This window comes from Corvus brachyrhynchos, unplaced genomic scaffold, assembly GCF_000691975.1.
Source record: "Corvus brachyrhynchos isolate BGI_N302 unplaced genomic scaffold, ASM69197v1 scaffold115, whole genome shotgun sequence".
Taxonomy (NCBI): Eukaryota; Metazoa; Chordata; class Aves; order Passeriformes; family Corvidae; genus Corvus; species Corvus brachyrhynchos.
In genome coordinates this window covers 2,440,485-2,455,777 of record NW_008239553.1, presented here as the reverse complement: position 1 = coordinate 2,455,777, position 15,293 = coordinate 2,440,485, and the positions used below count along the sequence as shown (strand labels likewise).

The 15,293-nt window shown below is 38.6% G+C and overlaps 1 protein-coding gene across 1 annotated transcript in view; it reads left to right on the top strand.

Annotated features, from left to right (window-relative positions):
* Window positions 1–15,073, top strand: part of TRAF6 (TNF receptor associated factor 6) — a 22,684-nt gene extending 7,611 nt beyond the window's left edge. Inside the window, exons 2-7 of the mRNA XM_017741604.1 lie at window positions 3–179; window positions 5,788–5,938; window positions 6,582–6,740; window positions 7,685–7,756; window positions 9,055–9,132; window positions 10,658–15,073. Of these exons, the coding sequence (XP_017597093.1) occupies window positions 3–179; window positions 5,788–5,938; window positions 6,582–6,740; window positions 7,685–7,756; window positions 9,055–9,132; window positions 10,658–11,539 (1,519 nt within the window). The 3' untranslated portion in view covers window positions 11,540–15,073. The remainder of the gene's footprint in view (window positions 1–2; window positions 180–5,787; window positions 5,939–6,581; window positions 6,741–7,684; window positions 7,757–9,054; window positions 9,133–10,657) is intronic.
* Window positions 15,074–15,293: the final 220 nt, after the last annotated feature.

Sequence of the window (15,293 nt, the reverse complement as noted above, 5' to 3'; positions counted from 1 at the left end):
AGCAGCGCTGGCAACCCGCCCAGCTCTTTCTCAGAGGAGACACAAGGATACGACGTGGAGTTCGATCCGCCCCTGGAAAGTAAATATGAGTGTCCCATCTGTCTGATGGCTCTCCGGGAAGCAGTGCAGACCCCGTGTGGCCACCGTTTCTGCAAAGGCTGCATTGTCAAATCAATCAGGTAAAGGAACAGTTAGGGAAGCTGCTTTGAAGAAGAAATTCATGTACCAGAGCAGTTCAATCTAAAGGTCAATCTAAACTGCATAGAGCTGCCCAAGGTGCATTACCAGTGAGTGCTAATAGAACTCTGGAAATTTATGATTCATTTAAGATGCTTTCTAATAAATACTATATATGGCCAGAATGTCACAAATTTGGAAGTTTTATGAGCTTTAGATATTTTGCCATTTTTTACAAATTTACTCAGGTTATGAATCTAAAAATTTATTAAACTTCAAATATTAATTGAAAAAAAAGAAGTAGACAAATCCCCCAAATAAATTCCATTTCCAGCCCAGGATTATAAAACCTGTCTGTTTCCTATGATTGTTTCTCTTGATAACTACAGGAAACTACAATCTGATTTCTTGGTGCAGATAAGGCAATTCATGCTTTCAGTTCTTCACTTGAAATTAGGTGCTTCCTTGTTGAGCTGGAAGGAGAATGTGATGAGGGAATAGTCTTGAGCAAAGCACTGAGAGAGGAAAGCAGGTGGCATATGAGGGAGCGGGAATAAGATACGAAGGCAAAAGCAGGCTGGGCTTATAAAAATGGATGATTGAAAAAGCAAGAAAGGGCATAGAGTACCTTGTAGAGAGTACTTCCCTTAAACCTGGAATGAAGTCATAAGTTAGTGTTGGATTACGTTGATAAATATTAAGCTGTAGGATTTTTCCTTCTCAGCATAAGCCCAATTTTTTTCTTAGCAATTGCTCACTTAGCTCAAATGTCACTTTGGTAGGAATTTATATATTCAATTCTGTGTGACCCATATCGAGAATTGTCTCATTGTCAACCTTACTTTGCACACTTCTGTGTAGAGGTCATTAAACTGTGTTCAATGTTACTGAGTTTTTCCCTGGTATTTCTATTTAGCATGCAAAATGGACAGTGCTTTCTTGATTGGTTTTTCATACCATTTTTCCATAGTTCTATTCCATTTCTTTTTCTTCACTTTCCATCATTTGTAGCTCACTAAATGAATAGAGTGCCAGCAACGATGTTCTCTGAATACAGTATTTTGTGTGTTTTGTGGGCTTCTCTGTCGTTTCTGCTACATAAATTCTCTGGAAGAATTTCTTCATGGAAGGGGTTGTCGAGCATTGGAATGGGCTGCCCAGAGGGGTGATTGAGTCACCATCCCTAGTGGTGTTCAGGAAACAATTCTATGTGGCACTTCATGCCATGCTCTAGGTGACAAGGTGGTGATCAGTCAAAGGTTCTACTTAATGATCTTTTCTATCTGAACAGTTCTGTGGTTCTGTCACGGTTGTAGCATATGCTGCTGTATTTTGTCATGGCATTCCTTTTGGAACAAGGAATGAAATGTTGGAGCTGAGAATGAAAAGACAAATTTAGGTTTGCATTTCCTACTTACAATATCAGATTCTTTCTAGACAGCACAGAAGTTTGTGTGTATTTACAGCACAGTTCTTGTTAGCATCAGTTTCATTAATATTTCTGAGAAACAGATCCAGAAAATGCAGAACACCACCAGTGTTCCCCCCTGAGAACTGATTCTGCAGAACCTGCTGAGAGATATTCAGTTCTCCATTAACTAGACCATGAGATCCCCTGCTCCCTTAGTCCCTTGCCTTGTTCGTTGTCTTCCTATTTCTGTGAGCAAAGTACATCAGGCTTTACCCAACTGCATCACTCAATGGTATTCATGTTATTCAGGTGCCTGGAAGAAGGCAAAAAACCCTAAACCTGAAAGAGTCAGCTTTGACTGTAATCGAGTTCCCTTGGCACAAGGAGCTGGCTTCACTTTCTGGCCTTTGCTTTGCACATTCCAACCTGAAGTCTTTCAAGAGGTTAATGTTCGTAATTTCATGCATGCTTGTATGCATTATAAGGCAGTTGTACAGATAAAGACCATTTAATTTTGGAATTCCTTACTTGTTTTGTATGAGCTTGCTCTGTTTGTTGGCAGTAGCAGTTTTATACTCCTCTTTAACTTGGGGATTTCTGTGAGAAAGATAATAAGTCTTTAAACCTTCTCGTGGGATTATGATGTCTATAAATTCTGAAGGTAAATTAGTACTTAAATGTAGTGAGCTTTAGAAATGTCTACTCAGCAAAGACAACAGAATTCTTAGGTTAAAAACTGAGGGGAAAATTACTCAAAATTACCAAAAATGGGTGTCTCATTTCCAGTCTTTCACATCTTTTAAGAGCTATGGTGATCTTCTTTTTTAATCTTTATGTTTCTGCTGGTGAGCTGCACAGTTAGAGTCATTGGTTAGAATTTACAGCAATACTGGGTGAGAAACTGCGGTGAACCCAAGCTCAGAACGGGTAGAGAAACTTCCTTCTTAAACCCCAGGCATGGGAAATGGTTTCTCTTCCTTTTTAAATTAACAGAACATTTCCTCTGCTCAGTTTTAGGTTTGCAAACAGTTTTCAATGACCAGAAGCTTTTGCTTCTTTTATACCGCTTCTCTATGAATAGTGATGACTGTTGCAGTGAATACTGAACAAAGTGGAAAGTATTTTTTCCTTCAAGACTGTAGATCGTCAGTGTAATATTTCAGATGTTTCATTGAGAGTAAAAGTTTTCCCTCATTCCCCACTGAACTCAGTCTTTGGAGGACAGTTTTAGTGAATGCTTGTGAAAGCAGGGAGGACAGCTTGAAGTGCCAGACCTCTCAGAATCCCTGAAGGGCTGAACTGCAGGCTTAATTGGTATCCATGGATCAAGCTATTGATTTGGATTATGTAGTGTCTCCAGTACAATATTGATTTGCAGTATGTACTGTGTACAGTACCAGATTGATTGAGATATTGAGAAGCTTCTACAGAACTAAAATGAAAATGGAAAGTGATACTTTACATTCTCTAAGTACTGTTTTTTTCACTAAGTGATTGTTGCAGCCTTCATTTGATCAGAAAAAATTGCTTCTCTTTATTCCTCATTTCCCCAGTGTCTTAGCTCAAGTGAACACAGAGATTAAGGATTTAAAATGATGAAGGATGGACAAGTATTTTTTTGAGTAATTGCTTCTTGTGACTTCCACAAAGAATTTAGTTGTTCATGTTGAAGAAGTTGTGGCTGTACTAGAAAAAAAAACTGAAAACCTTTTAAAAACTGGGCTCTTCTATCTTGCACTGTGAAGGACATGATTAGATGAGATTTGATCACAGTAAATGTCTGCCTCCCAGAAAGTCTTGGCAGCTTTTTAAAGAAAGCTGTCTGAAGTGCTTTGAAGTGCTATAAGTCATGGAAGGGGAGAAGCTTATCTACCTAAGTAACTACAAATGAGTTTACAAACATTACTGGTCAACAAAATACATTATTGGAAATTTTAGAAGAACTAACTTCAGGTGCTATAGCTAACTCAATTTCACTCCAGTCTTCTCCTATATTTTAGGGCAAAGCTGACTTAGGGTTTGTAGTAGAGCTTGCCAAATATCAGAACCTCTGTTTATTGGAAAAGCAGAGTTGTGAGGTAGCAAGGGGCAGCAGGGCAATCTTTGGGTGCTGGCAGTTCATCCAACATCTGGCATGGCTGCATTTAAAGTCTCTACCAACTGTCTCAGCTTTTCAGCTAAACCGCTCACTTGTTAAAATCACGGAGCAGGCTTTTCTTTCAAAGTTATTCTGGCTTTACTCTTGATGCCTGTATTTTAATCTCAAGGAAAATTATAGCAATATTCATTGTACTTTGTAGCAGATGGCCACTGTTTCCCAGGTGCTGTTGCAAATGGCAGAGTGCAGTGTGATAAATAATTCCAGCATAGGAAAGCCTTCACTGTAATGTAAGTTAGAATCGAGGTGCAAAAACTCAGTTCTGTCACAGGAAATGTATAGCAACATCTTTGTCTGTAGATGGATCTAAGAAATGTTTTAGACACAATCCTGATCCTTGTAAATAGATTTGAAGCCTGTTTAATATCCTACAATGGGTTATTGCTTTTTCCTTACTACACTTTCCTACTTTGGAAAATTGCAGTTCATTCTTATTTTGCCCTTTATCTGCTAGTTATATAAACTGGAGACTTGATAATCCTTATTTCAAATTAACTTCTTGTTGGCTGCTCTCATTCATGTTTAGCTTTTCTTTGTAGAAATAAAGCTGCTGTCTTATCAGCAGTCCTCCTGAGCTATCTCTATACTCCACTAAACAGGGTTTTTGTAACCAAGTTATACCTGTGAAAACTGATTACCTGTAGGTTGTGAAGTGAGGGAACAATTCTGGCTTGTGACAAAGATCACACTGATCATAGCTCAGGGAGCTCTGAAGCAAGGCAAGCTAAGTTGTTTTCTTTCTTCCACTTGTTTAGGAGTATGACTCAGGCATATGGTGAGCTTGCTCTGCAAGCAAAAGCTGTGAAAGGAAGTTCATTGCTTCTATTTGAAGTCACAACTTTACCTCCACTTCCTCTAGCAGCATTGCTGATGGAGTTGCTGAGCGATTATTTCCTTTTCCAACAAAGAACATCAATTCCCTCCTGGTCTCCACAGCCCACTAGGTTCTACTTCCCCTTGTGCTTGCAGGCAGTGACAATGATCTGGCCTTTGATCCTTGCACCACAAGTGCTCTCTGACATTTTTCCACCCCATGTATTTTTCCATTTTATTGCTGTTTCCGTTAGCACTCAGGAGCTTTGATACCTTATGCTTCTTTAACTGCATTACTTAATTGTGAATCAATATGTTGGCCTACTGATTTCAGAATTAGCTGATAGTGGAAAATTTGATGGAGATGATCCCCTTTTTTACTCTATTTCTAATGATTTTTGTATATAAATGCAGGTAGACAGAACCTGATGAACTGGAACAGGCTGTTAGTTACCTTGTGCAGGTTGCATGCGTTCATGTTCCATCAGATTCCAAACCTTCGCCAGTTAGCACTGACTTCCAGTCTGTTGGCTGTTAAAATGGTTTCAGATGCCACACCCAGTTCCAAATCCAGCGTAATTTTCATAGTTACTAATAATTTTTGTGTCTGGAGTTTTTCACCCTGTTTGCTGTATAATCAAATTGAAGGATGACCAGCTGATCAAACGGCTGTATAACAAAACCAGCAAACTGAGCAATGTGTGATGTAATGCCAAACAGATGAAGTGAAACTGGAAAAAAAGACAGTTTTGCTTTTTTTCTCAGCTGTGATCACCTTGGCTGTTTATAAAATGAGAAAGAAATGAGAGGAGGTCCAAGAAAGTTTAAAGAATTCTTTTGCAGGAGTATGTGAAATATTCTTTGATGTTTGAGCTGTATGAAGTACTTAAAGAAACAGGACTCTTAAGTTCTTAGTGTATTTACATATTCCTCAAGTTTGTTTCCAGAGTACTTAACATGGCATTTGTACAAATAAAGTGTGTTTGAGTTTGAAAAGTGCTGCAACCCCAGTCATGCCACCTCCAGTGAAACTGTGTTTTCAATTTTTCTGAAATACCTTCCATATTTTCTGGTCATTGCCACATAAATACCATTGTTTGCAAAGATCTTCTTACTGTGTTGTTATTTGGCCACTAATGTCTTGCTGGTGTAAAAATATTTTAAATTTAAGGGCTTGGAGATCTGTTGGTAATACTGGAATATCTTTCCTTGCTTTTCTGCATTGTAGAGATGCAGGTCACAAATGTCCTGTAGACAATGAAATTCTGCTTGAAAATCAACTTTTTCCTGACAACTTCGCCAAACGGGAAATCCTTTCATTAACGGTTAAGTGTCCCAACAAGGGCTGCAGTATGAAGATGGAGCTCAGGCACTTAGAGGTGAGAATTAGTTTTGAAAATACGGAACCTTGTTTTCACAGAGAAGTAAAAATTCCAAATAACTTAAATAGACGGTCATACCTGGTACTCATTTATGCTTGATTCAGTGCATTTTTCTTTCAAGATTATAGCTACACATATTTGTTTTTTGATGAGTATTTAATTGTAGTTAGGTGATTCTCAAGTGAACATCATAGTGCATGACAATTGTACTAATGCAGCTTTTTGTTGAGAATCATTCATGTCTTTTAATCAGCTATGTCTGTACTTCACATGTACAGACAGAGTATGTCAGCTATGTCTGTATTCACACAAGTTTCTTAAAGTCAGTTTAATAGTCTCTTGAAGTAGCTACATATATGAGTTGAAATAATTGTTTTGGAAAATAATATATGCAGTTATAAGGATAAATATAAAACTAAATTTTTACTGAGAGCTTTCTTAAAGCTCTGAATACATGAAACCCTGACCTTAGTAATGGGACAGTAACAGGCTATTGGTAGAGTCAGCATAAGTGTATAAGGGTTTCCTTGCATGAAGGAAAGATCGTGATTTGTTTGTCTTGCACTGTGCTTTCTCTTGAAAACGGATGAGATGATGGTTCTTGTTTGAAATATCAAATCCCTCTTCTGCCCTCCTGCAGGACCACCAGCTGCAGTGTGATTTTTCCACTGTGGAATGCCCACAGTGCCAAGGAACCTTCCCAAAGAACCATCTGAAGGAGCACATGACCCAGGAGTGTCCAAGGCGCCAAGTGTGTTGCCCAAACTGTGCCACATCTATGGCCTATGAAGATAAAGAGGTACTTAGCAGGAGTCTTCAGTTTGTCAACCTGCATTCACATGGGTTTGCTTGGAAAGGCAACAGCAGTTAAAAAAAAAACAAAAAAAAAAACCAAACAACTGAGAGGTTTTGGTGTAGAAGAGCTCTTTGTGCTGCTGCACAGCTGAGAAGCTACAAACTCAGGACATGAGCCTAGAACAGGCAAAAGCTGGGGAGAGATTGTCCTTAAATACAAACTTACTGAGAACCATGTGATGTGAGGAGACTTGTGTAAGAGCCATTGATTTCTGACCTTACCATCAGAGTGGCCAGTATCTACTGCCAGTGGAATACAAAAAGCAGTATTTACATTTGCAGATTTTATGCCTGGGAGAGAGGATGTATCAGGAGAGAAATCTTTTGGGGATATCTGCTACCACACAAGACCAAGATAATTTCTGAATTCTTTTCCTGGCTCTGCTTTTTTCACTTGGGTGATACTGAGGATAATACTTTCCTTTTGCTGTTACCATTTCTTTATCTCTGTATGGATGTGTTCTATCTCAAGGACTATTAAATGTCATTATATTAATATTGTGAATTGTCAATCAAACATACTTAACATAGTCCACCAATACAAATAAAAAACAAACAAAAAAAGCTTTCATATAGCTCCAGTACAATTGAATGTGAATTTTAGAAACTTCTGGTTAAATTCAGACTTCTTTGGAGCATAAGAGCTTTAGGAAATAAAGTAGCTGCAACTTCATGAATCTCTTGTGTAAGTCCAGGAAAAAACAGTAATAGAAAACATACTGTTCAGGGTAAAGGGATTGGTTTTGTTTCACAGTTGCATACAGCTAAATGCAAAATTTGGAATATAAATAAAAATCTAATGTCTGATCAAGGGTGATTAGCCCTTTCTTAAATTGGGTAACCTTACTGATGCTTTCTCCCCTTTCTTTTTTCTGTTTGATCACTAAGCTTCATGACCAAACCTGCCCACTTGCCAATGTATTTTGTGAATATTGCAACACAGTGCTCATCAGAGAGCAGGTAAGAGACTCCCTTTTTCTCTGTTTATTCTGAGTCAGATGTTTCATATTTACATTGCTTCTTTAATCTGAAGTTAAACTTGGAGATGCAGTTTGTCTGCTAGCTAACAAAGCACTGCCTGCCTCTCTCTGAAAATGTCCAGCGCAGGTGTGATCCTCCCTTAAATGCTGTTCCAGCTTCCAGTTGCAGTCTGGCAAACCCCTGTAGGATTTTGGCTGCACATCACATTGTTCAGCTGTACTGCTTCTTGACAGGGGCCATGCTGCATGTCTTTGATCTTGGATGGAACTTAAAAAATGCCAACAACTGCCAGTGGTTATGACTGACATTACAAGAGGAGGCTTTGATTTGGGCAGATGGGGAGAGCATTTGTACTTGAAAGCCACTGTTGGAAAGTAGCTATAAGTAAATTCACTATCAAACTGCAGATGCTGGCTGGAATTCTGCTTGTCCATTACTATTGTAATAGCCATTATTATTTCATCTATTCAGTATTAACTTCATTGGCAGGAAAATGGTAATTGTTGATTTATTTAATTTGGAATGGCAACTGTGTTGATGGCCTGGGTTAAAATAAAGAATGATCTTCTAAAGTCCTGAAAAACAGAATTGAGCTTAGTAATGACAATGGGAAAGGTCTGTTGTCAGGTAATGAACTGCAGAAGTGGGGAACAGAGAATGCTAAACATTCTCAATAATAGCTGACCTGTATTAGCCTTGTGTTGTGCTTCATGATGATATTGAAACAAGGCAAACACCTGGGGTTATATAAACAGGGATTCTGCCTGTGAAACACACAACTCTCCTTTGCTCTCTTTAGAGCTTGTAAGGCATCAACTGAAGTTGTCATGCTTTTGAGGGAGGGTAGATAGGGAGGATCCAGAGCAGTGAGATGACTGATCTGGATCTGGAAAACAGGGACCACAAAAAAAATTGAAGAGAGACACAATAAGTATGTGCAAGTAGCCCTTCAGAAGGGAAGGAAACGGACACGATCTGGCTGGAGGATAGGCTGGAAACAAAAGGTGTTTGGTCTAGCAAGGAAACTTGAATGCTTTCTGAGGCCTAACGTAAGAACAAAGTCAATGAATTGTTACAGTACATACAACTAGGATGTAGAATTTTTACCATCAGCTAACATTTTTGTTCCAAACTTCCATATTCCTTTAAGAAATTATGTAGGTATAAGCTGATCTGACTTCAGGTACCTCTTCAGAATCCATCCAGCTGTATCGTTTTTGGATGTTATAAGAGAATACTCTTGATGAAGAAGTAATATCAAATCTGATTTGTTTTAGATGCCTAACCATTATGACAATGATTGTCCTACTGCCCCGGTACCATGTTTTTACAGTGCCTTTGGGTGTCCTGAAAAGGTAAGCCTTCTATCAGTACCATGGATTGCAGACCTTCTGCATGATTTTGTCTATTGGTTCTTTAATGTGTTCTCCTATTCTTGTCTCATTCACCAACCCAAAATCTTCAATGATTTGTGGTTGTAGGTTTTTTGTTTTGAGGTATCTTAATTCTGAAACCTACATGTTGATACATTGCATTTCAAAATTGCCTTTTCAAATTGAAAAAGCTCTGTGAACAATTTGCTTGATGACCTTGCTTTTATTATTTCATGTTTTCTCAGCCTTCTTGTCAATAAAGTAGCTTCTAGCATTTCTTCCAAAGCTGTGGCCAAATACACTTACGAGTCCTAGAGTTCCATAAAGAAAATCAATTTTATTAAATTCTAAAATTATTAATCTAGATACTCTTATTTCTAGTTTTTTAATACCTCTTTGTAAAAATGGGTCTTTCCCTTTCATTTGCACATCAGTTTTCATACACCATTTGGTACTGTGAAGCATTTTAGGAAATCAATGAAGGGAGCAAAGTGCTGATTTAGAACACAGGAAAAATTCTATATATATGTATCACTATCAGTCTTTCACCATGTCTTTATTTTGAGTTGAACAATGTTACTGAAAGTGTACACCATAATTAATGATGGTTTCATAGGGAAATTATCACTCCTACAAAACCTGAATTTTTTTATCATGAATGCTCATTAACAAGAAGGTGACCCTGAATAAACACCTAGTGCTTGCCTTTGGAATATTTGACAAGAGTGTTTTCAGTATAAAATACTCCATATTTCTTCATATCTTGTTTTTATTTTCAGGTGCACAGTTTGAAATATACTGTTCCTATTTCTCATTGTATGTACTACTGGAATACTTGCTGTCTTTTACTCAAAATTGCTTCCATTTGAAGTGCGGGTCTGGCCTTTAATAAGAAGCTGTTCTCAGTTTCTTCTGGAGAATTTAAATTTTGTTGTTTTCCTGGAGATGCTACAGCTTCTGTAAAAATACAATCAAAGGCTCCCTTATTAAATATCACATAGAATTATGCAACAATACAATATGCTATTAGTAATGATAAATATTCTATCAGGAATATTTTTGTGACATCTCAAAGTCCCAAGCCAACAAAAACAATAATGTACATATCTGATTTATATTGCAGTCATTTATGTCAGTTCTATCTTAAGTTCACAAGTTAACAATTCCACGCTGAAACCACCTCATATATACACTTCTGTTGAACCCCAGCTCTATCAACATCAGGGCAAAGACACAATGATCTTAAAGGTCTTTTCCAACCTAAAAGATTGTGCAATTTGTCCACTGGTATTTGAACTTCTTTTTTCATTTTTCCTAACAGTGATCGTAAATTTGGAGCTCTCCATTGGTAGTGTCCTATTGTCACACCTTGTCCTTGATTCACACTGCAGTTTTTCTCACATGACAAAAGCAACTACTTGTTTGATTTTCTTCAGAGCCATGTTTAATCACATCTGTGATTGCAGATGTTTGATGTGTTCCTAATGCCATATCTCTTAAATCCTAGATGCAAAGGAATGAACTGGCACGACATATGCAGGAGTTCACTCAGGTTCACATGAGAATGATGGCTCAGAGTTTCCAGAACATTAGTGTCACTGCTGCAAATCCTGTACCCTTCATCAATGGCCTACCCTTCGAGCCTGCCCTCTTCTCACATGTGTCACATGCTGCATATGACTGCAATCCAGAAGTTGAAAACTTCAAGGAAACTATTCAGCAGTTGGAAGGTCGTCTGGTAAGACAAGATCACCAAATCAGGGAACTCATTGCTAAAATGGAGACTCAGAACACTCACATGGCAGAACTCAAACGTACTATCCGAAGCTTGGAGGGAAAGATTACTGAAATGGAGGCACAGCAATGTAATGGTATTTATATCTGGAAGATTGAGAACTTCAGTGGACTGCAGAAAGCCCAGGAAGAAGAGAGACCTGTAGTGATGCACAGTCCTGGCTTCTATACGGGGAAGCCTGGCTACAAGCTGTGCTTGCGCCTGCATATCCAGTTACCAAATGCTCAGCGCTGCGCTAATTTTATCTCTCTGTTCGTCCACACTATGCAAGGGGAATATGACAGCCACCTGCCCTGGCCTTTCCAAGGCACCATACGACTTTCTATTTTGGATCAATCAGAAGGGCCGGAAAGGCAGAACCATGAAGAGGTGATGGAAGCCAAGCCAGAGCTACTGGCTTTCCAGAGACCGACAATTCACCGCAATCCCAAAGGTTTTGGTTATGTGACTTTCATGCACCTGCAGAACTTGAAACAGAGAACCTTCATCAAGGATGACACGCTCCTGGTGCGCTGCGAGGTTCTAACGCGCCTGGACTTGAACAGTGTCCGCAGAGAAGGCTTCCAGGCCCGCAGTACTGATGGAGCCATGTAGCCTGCAAGTCCTAACCAGGGGAATGGAGCCTTACTCACGCTGTTCCACACAGATCACAAAAGTGATCTTCTTGTGCTTCATTTTCCACAAAGGCTGTGTTGCCAACATAGTTGATCTTCACCTGAATGGAACTTTGCTGTTGCTGGTATATTTTTTTCTCTATGAGGTCATATGCTTAAATATTTGGTAAGGTTCTCTCCTGAAATAATAAGCTACTTCTGTAGCAAGCTAACTAAATGAAGTGTTAATCAAAACTTAACTGCCTACAGGAAAATCCTATTGTAGAACCTGTGCATCTCGGTTTGGTAAAATTTCAGTCCTATCAAATAGATCTGTAAGTCTTCACCTCAGTGCCTTGAAATAGATGCTGTTGGAAGGAAGTAGCAAAATTAATAAAGATGAGGAATTTTTTCTTTTTTTTTTTTCACAGAGCTTGGGAAAGTTGAGAGAGTTTCTGTATTGACTTATGTAGAATTTTGCATTGGCTAGGTCTCTCTTGAAGTTTGAAGTTAGGGTTAGGACTTTGTTCATGTCACCAAGGGTTCAGGTGTGCTTTGACCCTTTCCTCCTTCAGGAAGTTGCATGTTGATGTAGAGTTGATGCAGAGTTGATGCTGGTATTTCCAAAAGACATGAGGTAGTGCTGTGGAGAAGGCTTAAATGACTGTGAGCTGCATTCACTGAAGAAATATTTGTAATGTGGTCTGAAAGTGCCTCCCTAATTCTCTTTATTTTGATAAATCTTTCTCTAAGTGTGTCCTCTAGGCCCAGAATGTCAACCACAATCATCAAGAGATACAAAAGTTCAGCATTTGAATGAACTACCTTTGTGCTGGTGGAATCTCCTAATGCTGGACATGTTTCAGGTTGTGTGGACACATGAGTAAAGGGATGCACCAGAGAGGGTGATGCAGAATTTGTTTTACTGTTGTTGAAACCTGAATTTGTACAAAATCTGAACTTTTGACCTGCATCTGTTGAAGTGATCTCTTGGATTTGTGGATGATGTACAACTCATGTCATCCCCTATGAATTCTCCGTGGGCTGCTGGCCATATTGGCATCCAACTGCTGAGGGTATTTCCTGTCCCTTTAGACAATAGGAGTTGGGCCAACTCAGCAATTTGGACGATAAGGAAAGCCTGCTAATTCGGCAGTGTGAGGAAAAAGTGTAATCCTGTTTGCTTTTAGGAAGAAAATCTGGCTTCCACAGTTACTCATTTATCAAACACTAGATTCACTGTGCCAAGGATTCATGAGGTTCCTAATGCTGTGTGTATTATTGTTTTCTGTACTGACTGATTGTATGCCATGTAAATGTTAGTTTTGAGCAGTCAAAGCTGAATAGTTCAAGTTCACTGGTGCTAAAAATTTTAACTTATCATGGTGCTGATAGAGTTCTGAATCTGTCTTTAAAAGGAGGGAAGAAAAACATTTTGTTCACCCCATAACCTAAGTACACATTCCCATACTGAAGAAAGAATTAAGCGATGCATGAGCTTATGTGTATTATTTATCCAAGCTAGTGAAACAACCTAAAGACTTGAGACACTGCAGCTTAAGATATACTGAAGAGTGTTCCAACTGTGTGGCCTCATCAGAGCAATACCAGTGGGGAAAGGGCACATTGCTTAATATGTACAAGACTAAAGAAAGACTGCTGTACTTCGGTGGTTTGGGAGGATACTCTGCCTGCCTGCATGAGAGGTAAAGGTTCCAGGACCCAACCTACCACTTTGTTCATCATATCCAGATGAGTAAAATTTCTTCTGCAAGTAGAACCTATTAGATGGAAGAGGGATTGTGGTCAATGGCGTATTGTCATTACTGAAACATGGACTTCCTGGCTAATGGTAAATGCAGTTAGTTGCTGGTGACTTTAGTGTATTCTCTGTCATTAGGGGACAGGTGAGCATATATTACTCAAACTATGGAAAGACCTCAGCTTTAAAACCAAAGTAGGTTTTATAATGAATAGCCTCATCCTTTCAGCTGCATTGTGCTGGAGTGTCTTCATTTGGAGCGCTCCCAGTAGTTCAGCCATTCTTACCTAAGAGCTGTCAATGTCCATGGCAGTGCACAGAGCCACTCTACACAGAAGGCACTGTACACAAGTACAGTGTAATCCATTTTCAAGCTGTGTTACTATCCTTGTTTTTTTCAGGATGCTCAAAAACTGACATTCTCTTTTGTTCCCCTTCTTGTTTTTTGGGGGCAGGAGGGAGAAGCAGTCAGAAGAAACACTCGTTTGAGAGCTTCTTCCTGCTCCAGGTCCTTCCTCAACCCTAGCAATAAGAAAAATGTCCTTATTCTCTGTTCAAATCATTTATACCCAAGACCCACTAAATGCATTAATACTTCCTTTGCTTTTGAAGATTTGCATTCTGAATGCAATTTTTGCTTTGAGCCTTATCTGCTAGATCTGATGTACTTCTGCCTCTGAGGAGGAGACTCCTTTTGGAGGCAGGGTTTAAATTATTCAGGTTGAAATTGTACTACAGCACAAGCCAATAGGGAATAGAAGGCTACTGCATGTATAATACTGTACTGGCCGTAGTAATATGGATGCTTTATTCACTGCTGCTGTTCTACTGGTTTTGTGTTTTTATATTACCAGCTAGAATGCTGAGTGATGTCAAATTACTGTAATGTCAGAGTATTACATGAGAGACTCTCAGAACTAATTTGCTAAATGTCAGTTAAATCTTACTGTCATGAAAAGATTATAAATGTTAACAAAATATTTATTCACATACGAGTTCATTTTCCTCTTTTCCCTTTCTCCAAATCTCTGCTTTTGAGAACTTGTTTTACCATGGTGGATTGAGGTATAATTGCTAGAACTATTTAAATGGAAGGAGAAAGGTCTGCAGAGTTGTCTCTATAACAGATACAAAGAAGTATGGGGATTTAACCCACGTCCCATATAACTTGTTCAGCAATGGGGTAACTTAATGCTTTGCAGCATTGCTAGGTCTCAAGGTGGTTATAAAGTGGCTTAGCTGCTTTTATCTTCCAAATTTCTGTTGTCTTTAACATGTTTTAAGTCACCCATTCTTATGTGTATTTGCAAAGCTGCTATGGCACAAATTTTCCAATTATAATATATTATGAACGTGTTGTCTCTTTGCCTCTGAATGTTCCCCTGCAGGGCAGGGAAAATTATTTTGCTAAAAATGTTGGTATGTAATGTATATGTGGGAGCTCAGATAATGTGAGATTGTATAGAGTTGGTTTTTAAGCGGTCTCATGATATGTCTGGTCATGTTTGCTATCAAGGGATTAAACTTGCTAATGAAATGAAATCAGGATGACCTTCTGTTCTTACTTAGAGATGGCAGCAGACCAAATACATTGATGATGGATGCAAAAGATTATTCTGTGTCAATGTTAAAGGTTTGTATTGGTTTGCATTTGAACAAAAAGAAAGTACTCCTGTTCCCTTGGGTGTATTGATTGATAGTTTAATATATTTTGTAATTAATGCACAGCTATTTTTCTGACAGAACTTCAAAAAATAAACTAATTAAACTGTGCACTGCATGTTGCATATTTATTCATATGGAGGGCTATTCAGAAATACTAATTGATACAGGACTGCTGTGGTAGTTTCTCTGTTTTGTGAGTTTCAGAGGTAGCTGGTATCATAGAGCACCAAGAAGGCAAAGAATGTATTTCAACATAAAAACCTTCTGACATTTATAAAGGGTATTCATAGTTTTATTCATTACTAGAAGATACAGCTGCTGTATGATG